Consider the following 7,831-nt stretch of genomic DNA (forward strand, 5'->3'; position numbering starts at 1 on the left):
ATGACAAGTCCCCCTACATATTCCTGTCGAATTCAGGATTCTGTTCATAGACTTGAAATAGACCCATCTCCACCATGATAGCTGAATCGTGAGTTTGCAACACGTGGTTATTTTAATGAACATATATCACAAGCACACGTGATTTTAATTAATGTAAATATCACCCACGAAATGCATTTAATACCGAATTCTATCTTGGGGAAATACATATCCACTTGGAATTCATTTTATGGTAACAGCTTCTGGCCGGGTGGTGATTCAAACCACCACCTGTACGGCTAGAAACTATGCTTGGCAGGGACCCTACCGACTCAGCTATCAAGAGAGACTAAAAGTTTATGACAAGTCCCCCTACATATTCCTGTCGAATTCAGGATTCTGTTCATAGACTTGAAATAGACCCATCTCAACCATGATAGCTGAATCGTGAGTTTGCAACACGTGGTTATTTTAATGAACATATATCACAAGCACACGTGATTTTAATTAATGTAAATATCACCCACGAAATGCATTTAATACCGAATTCTATCTTGGGAAATACATATCCACTTGGAATTCATTTTATGGTAACAGCTTCTGGCCGGGTGGTGATTCGAACCACCACCTGTACGGCTAGAAACTATGCTTGGCAGGGACCCTACCGACTCAGCTATCAAGAGAGACTAAAAGTTTATGACAAGTCCCCCTACATATTCCTGTCGAATTCAGGATTCTGTTCATAGACTTGAAATAGACCCATCTCCACCATGATAGCTGAATCGTGAGTTTGCAACACGTGGTTATTTTAATGAACATATATCACAAGCACACGTGATTTTAATTAATGTAAATATCACCCACGAAATGCATTTAATACCGAATTCTATCTTGGGAAATACATATCCACTTGGAATTCATTTTATGGTAACAGCTTCTGGCCGGGTGGTGATTCGAACTACCACCTGTACGGCTAGAAACTATGCTTGTTCATTAAATAACCACGTGTTGCAAACTCACGATTCAGCTATCATGGTGGAGATGGGTCTATTTCAAGTCTATGAACAGAATCCTGAATTCGACAGGAATATGTAGGGGGACTTGTCATAAACTTTTAGTCTCTCTTGATAGCTGAGTCGGTAGGGTCCCTGCCAAGCATAGTTTCTAGCCGTACAGGTGGTGGTTCGAATCACCACCCGGCCAGAAGCTGTTACCATAAAATGAATTCCAAGTGGATATGTATTTCCCAAGATAGAATTCGGTATTAAATGCATTTCGTGGGTGATATTTACATTAATTAAAATCACGTGTGCTTGTGATATATGTTCATTAAAATAACCACGTGTTGCAAACTCACGATTCAGCTATCATGGTGGAGATGGGTCTATTTCAAGTCTATGAACAGAATCCTGAATTCGACAGGAATATGTAGGGGGACTTGTCATAAACTTTTAGTCTCTCTTGATAGCTGAGTCGGTAGGGTCCCTGCCAAGCATAGTTTCTAGCCGTACAGGTGGTGGTTCGAATCACCACCCGGCCAGAAGCTGTTACCATAAAATGAATTCCAAGTGGATATGTATTTCCCAAGATAGAATTCGGTATTAAATGCATTTCGTGGGTGATATTTACATTAATTAAAATCACGTGTGCTTGTGATATATGTTCATATATATATATATATATATATATATATATATAAATATGTGTGTACTGTATAAATATATATCTATATTATATACAAAAATATATACATATCTATATTATGTACACATAATATATAAATACATATACACAGTATATATACAGAGAGGAGAGAGAGAGAGAGGGAAGGAATTTAACAAAACACATGACATTTCATTACCAGCAAAACCTTCATTCCAACTTCATCTTCTCAAACCCATGAAGACAATTTACATAATTACCATGCTGAGTATAAACGTATGCACACACTCACAGGCGCCCTGTGAATGCCTCCATCAAACCAGCCTCAGTAGACGAGGTTGTGATACGGGAACGAGACTGGTATTAAAGTTGTCAATCCACACACGACGTTGTGATACAGTAACGAGACTGGTATTAGTCGTTGGGATACAGTAACGAGACTGGTATAAAAGTTGTCAATCCGTACACGACGTTACGATACACGAACGAGACCGACATTAAAGTTGTCAATTCGCACGTGACGCTGCGATACGGAAACAAGACTGGTATTAACGTTGTCAATCCGCACACAACGTTGCGATTCAGGAACGAGACTAGTATTGAAGTTGTCAATCCACACACAACAATGTGATATGGGAACAAGACTGGTATTGATATTGTCAATCCGCACACAACGTTACGATACACGAACGAGACCGACATTAAAGTTGTCAATCCGCACGTGATGTTGCGATACGGGAACGAGACTGGTATTGGAGTTGTCAATCCGCACACGACCTTGCGATACGGAAACCAGACTGGTATTAACGTTGTCAATCCGCACACGACGTTGCGATCCAGGAACGAGACTGGTATTAACGTTGTCAATCCGCACACGACGTTGCGATCCAGGAACGAGACTCGTATTAAACTTGTCAATCAGCACACAACGTTGCCATACGGGAACGAAACTGGTAGTAAAGTCGTCAATAAACACATAACGTTAGAACACAGTAACGAGACTGGTATTAACGTTGTCAAACATTCGCGGAGCATATCCCTTAATAACAACGCAAACAAAACGCGCGGATGTGTGTCAATCCGTCCCTCCTACCAGCCGTGCGGCTCCTGTTGTAAAGACCCCCTTCAGTTGCACGAGTTAAAAATTCATAACGATCTAAAAGGCATGTCTGGTGTTGCTACTTCACTTTTGTTTCCCTCGGCGCTTTTGTGGTGACATCCAATGTTTGAACAGAGAGAGAGAGAGAGAGAAAGAGAGAGAGGTGAACGTGAAACGAATGAAAAGAGGCAGGCTGGCAGATAGCTTTTCGTAGGAAGATAGAGAATAACCAAATGAGAGAGAGAGAGAGAGAAAGTAGGGGATGAACGTGAAACGAATGGAAAGCAGGGAAGCAAGTAGATAGCTTTACATAGGGAGATACAGAACGAACAATAATTATGGAAAGAAAAATGGGAGAGAGAGAGAGAGAGAGAGAGAGAGAGAGAGAGAGAAAGTAGGGGATGAACGTGAAACGAATGGAAAGACAGGCAAGCAAGTACATAGCTTTACATAGGGAGATGCAGAACAAACAATAATTATCGAAAGAATAATGGAGAGAGAGAGAGAGAGAGAGAGAGAGAGAGAGAGAGAGAGAGAGAGAGAGAGGGGGGATGAACGCGAAACGAATGGAGTGATGCAAGGAGGTAGATAGCTTTACACAGGGAGATACATAACAAACAATAATTATGGAGAGAGAGAGAGAGAGAGAGAGAGAGAGAGAGAGAGAGAGCGCACAATGGGTGAGACATGCAGACATACAGATTAACATAACTACAGAGCCAGAAACGAATAAAGAAAACATTAGCAAATAAAGGCTGTAATGAGAGAGAGAGAGAGAGAGAGAGAGAGAGAGAGAGAGAGAGAGAAAAATGAAAAGGTGGTGGTCACAAAGGGGGGGGGGGAAGAAAAATGTTCTGTATGCAGTGAAGTTTGGAATTAGTAGACGGAACAGGACCATCCATAAGAGTTAAGGAAAAAAAGACTTTCAAAGAGAAAAGTTATAGAAAGAGGGGAACTGACAATCGAAAGATGGAACAGTCAAGATGGGGAACAAATGACTGTGCAGCAGAGAGAGAGAGAGAGAGAGAGAGAGAGAGAGAGAGAGAGAGAGAGAGAGAGAGAGAGAGAGAGAGAGAGTGCCCTCTAGCTTTCCTCTGTCTCATATTTGATCCCAGTTAGTGTTAAATATAAGTAAGTATAAGTAAATAAGTTATAATATTATTAAGTAAGAAATTATAAGAATAAATTATAATAATAAAGTTATTAAGTAACACGATAAAAACTGCATTAATCAATCATAATGTGCAATTAAAGATTGTTTATTTAAAACAGACCATCATCTTTCATGTTGAAACTCCTCTCTCTCTCTCTCTCCTCTCTCTCTCTCTCTCTCTCTCTCTGATTCACTGAAAATTGATATATATATTTTTGCAAAGAGCGTTTTACGTGCATAACAATTTTCAAAAGGACTAAAATCAAAATCTCTCATCTGAGGATTAAATTCTTGATGTAGAATTTGCACTGAATAAATAAATAAATGAAAGAAACATTCATGACACAAATTTTACTAATCTCGATGTTTTCTAGATAGTGTTGCTTGAAAATGGTATGGTATAATTGAGCTCTTATCTATTTTTAATACGAGTATCGACAGTATTAGCAATGATATTAGAAGCAGTGTTTTAATTGACGCAAAATTTTGGCTGTTGCAAGTTCAGCCAAAAAATTGGATTATTATTATTATTATTATTATTATTATTATTATTATTATTATTATATTATTATTATTATTACCATTGATGCCTATGCTACTAATAATTTTCTTGAAATATTTCATTTTAATTGTTATTTACCTTTTTGCAGTTTAATCATTTCCCAATTTCCTTTCCTCACTGGGCTATTTCTCCCTGTTGGAGCCCTTGGGCTTATAGCATCCTGCTTTTCCAACTAGGGTTGTAGCTTAGCAAGTAATAATAATAATAATAATAATAATAATAATAATAATGTTTTAACAATGATTAGCTTCAAATCAACAGACGTAACACTAACATACACATTCATCACCATATTAACAACATTTATCAAAAATATTAGCCTAAGACCCTTAGTATAGTTAAGAATAAAAATCCTTGGGAGCTTATGCAAGAATCCATTACCTAGTTTTAGAGAAAGAAATACGTTTGAAATGAAAGTCTACGATTATCTAGAGAAGTGTAGGAAGGTCATACTATATTTAAAAAACCAACTTGAAAAAGTCAAAATGGTGAAACTCCCCAATTCATTTTTTTATAGTTACAAAATTACAGCAATCATGTCTGATTCCTGTCACAGGTGACAAAAAACATGGAGGTGTTCCAACAACGCCTGGATGATATGCTTTCAAACATGTACCTGTCGCAGCAGAAGACTATTATTATTATTATTATTATTATTATTATTTATCATCAATTGCTAAGCTACAACCCTAGCTAGTAAAGCAGGATGCTATGAACCCAGGGGCTCCAACAGGGAAAATAGCCCAGTGAGGAAAGAAAACAAGGAAAAATAAAATATTTTAAGAAGAGTAAGATTTAAATAAATATCTCTATATAAACTATAAAAAACTTTAACAAAACAGAGGAAGAGAAAAAAGATAGAATAGTGTACCGGAGTGTACCCTCAAGCAAGAGAACTCTAACCCAAGACAGAGGAAGACCTTGGTATAGAGGCTAACGCACTACCCAAGACTAGAGAACAATGGTTTGATTTTGGCGTGTCCCCCAAGAAGAGCTTCTTACCTCAAGCAAACGAAAGCATAATACCCTAATCCAAGCTGATGTACCTAGAATAGTGTGCCCATGTGTACCCTCAAGCAAGAGAACTCTAACCCAAGACAGTGAAAGACCATGGTTCAGAAGCTATGGCACAACACAAGACTAGAGAACAATAGTTTGATTTTGGCGTGTCCCTTCAAGAGAGCTTCTTACCTCAAGCAAACGAAAACACAATACACCATGGTTCAGAAGCTATGGCACAACACGAGACTAGACAACAATAGTTTGATTTTGTCGTGTCCTTCTCCTAGAAGAGCTGCTTACCTCAAGCAAACGAAAACATAATACCCTAATCCAAGCTGATGTACCTCTTTAGAAACTTAATCTCAAGTCAGATAAGGCACAAAGGCATAAGAATCAAGCAAAAAACCCGTTCATTTTGCTCTCCTTAAGACTACAATTGAACTGGCTTTATTCTCCCGTGATTCCCTTCCGATCTCTCTCCCGATTACACAGGCCACGAGATTTCGGTGCTTTATGGCCAAGAGGAACCAGCATTTTGAGTCGGGTCTGCTGTCGGAAGACGGAAGGAGTTAGGGAGGGGTAGGAGAGGAGGATGGGGTGATAGTTGGGGGAACTTCATGGGGGTGAGGGGTGATGAGGAATGGAGGATGAGGAACTGAGGGTGGATGAAAAGGGTGGAAATCAGAACTATGTACGACATGAGGAGAGAGAGAGAGATTGGGGGAGGGGGAGGTGTGTGTGTGTGTGTGTGAGAGAGAGAGAGAGAGAGAGAGAGAGAGAACGAGTTATGTGTGTGAGAGAGAGAACGAGTTATGTGTGTGTGAGAGAGAGAGAGAGAGAGAGAGAGAGCGAGTTGTGTGTGTGAGAGAGAGAGAGAGAGTGAGCGTAATTGTGAGAGAGAGAGAGAGAGAGAGAGAGAGAGAGAGAGAGGTGAGACCTGTGTGTGTGTGTGAGAGAGAGAGAGAGAGAGAGAGAGAGAGATACTGGGGAAGAGGGCGAGATGTGTGTATTATGTACCTGGCATTATACCTGACATCCTGTTTCCGTTCCAGAATTACAGGTTAATAGCTGTTTGGTTAAAGCGGGCCAACAAACGACGTCGCGAAAATCAGACTTTCCCTTCGGAACGCACCTTCACGAACAAGAGCTTCGTCACCTCCCCCCCCCCCCCCCCCCCACCAAAAAGAAGTAATTCTAAAATAATTGTTACGTTTCACTGCTTCAACCAGTGTTGCCAGGTTTCCTAAATGAGAAAAGGCCAACTTCTAATCAACGAAAGCTTTAAAAGGCCAACTCATTAGTAGAAAAAGGCCAAATATATAGTATTTAAGGCCCGCCTTTTTTCATATTACTAAAGGCCAACCAATTTTAAAAAAAGAGGCCAAATTTGAGAATTTTTGGCCTGAAAAAAATGCCAAACTGGCAACCCTGGCTCCAACAGTTCTTGCATTTCACTGAACGTGGAGATCATATTGTAATTTCACCCTGGATTTCCATTTTCGCCTTTAATATTCGCGCGGAAATTCGCGGAGCGTTTTACTCGAGAATGGTGGCGTGAAATCCGTGTGTGCTGGATGTGGAACATTCTTCATGACACTGTCACGCATGTTGTTTTTCTTATGTTCCGAGACATGCTGCAGAGGTACATTTACGAAGCGTGTGTTTATGGCAGTTTACTTCAGTAATTCGTAATGTCTTGCTTATGTTCCGTGATTTAATATGATATATCTCAAATCTTATGCCAGGTTTTCACAATCTCTTCTTCTTCTTTCTTATATTATTATTATTTAGTATTATTATTATTATTATTATTATTATTATTATTATTATTATTATTATTATTATTATTTCAAGCTAGGCTATAACCCTGGTTGGAAAAGTTGAATGCTATAAGCCCAAGGGCTCCAACAAGGAAAAATAACAGGTTTTTCACAATACCTTGCTTTTATTTCGTGATTTAATATGATATATCTTAACATTATTATTATTTATTATTATTATTATTTATTATTTCAAGCTAGGCTATAACCCTGGTTGGAAAAGCAAGATGCTATACAGCCCAAGGGCTCCAACAAGGAAAAATAACAGGTTTTCACAATACCTTGCTTTTATTCCGTGATTTAATATGATATATCTTATTATTATTATTATTATTATTATATCATTATTATTATTATTACTTGCTAAGTTACAACACTAGTGGGAAAAGCAGGATGCTATAAGCCAAGGGGCTCCAACAAGGAAAATAGCCCAGTGAGGAAAGTAAACAAGGTAAAAATATAATATTTTAAAATATTTTAAGAACATTAACAACATTGAAATAAATATTTCCTATATAAACTATAAAAAAAAAAGGAAGAGAAATAAGATAGAA

At 38.4% G+C, this 7,831-nt stretch overlaps 1 protein-coding gene across 1 annotated transcript in view; it reads left to right on the plus strand.

The window, feature by feature from the left end:
• The first annotated feature begins 2,365 nt into the window (after window positions 1-2,365).
• The window catches only part of LOC137639439 (putative uncharacterized protein DDB_G0282499), a 48,137-nt gene continuing 42,671 nt past the window's right edge, over window positions 2,366-7,831 (plus strand). The window contains exon 1 of the mRNA XM_068371713.1: window positions 2,366-2,633. Within this exon, the coding sequence (XP_068227814.1) occupies window positions 2,366-2,633 (268 nt within the window). The remainder of the gene's footprint in view (window positions 2,634-7,831) is intronic.

The sequence above is a fragment of the Palaemon carinicauda genome, chromosome 4 (genome assembly GCF_036898095.1).
Source record: "Palaemon carinicauda isolate YSFRI2023 chromosome 4, ASM3689809v2, whole genome shotgun sequence".
Lineage (NCBI taxonomy): Eukaryota > Metazoa > Arthropoda > Malacostraca > Decapoda > Palaemonidae > Palaemon > Palaemon carinicauda.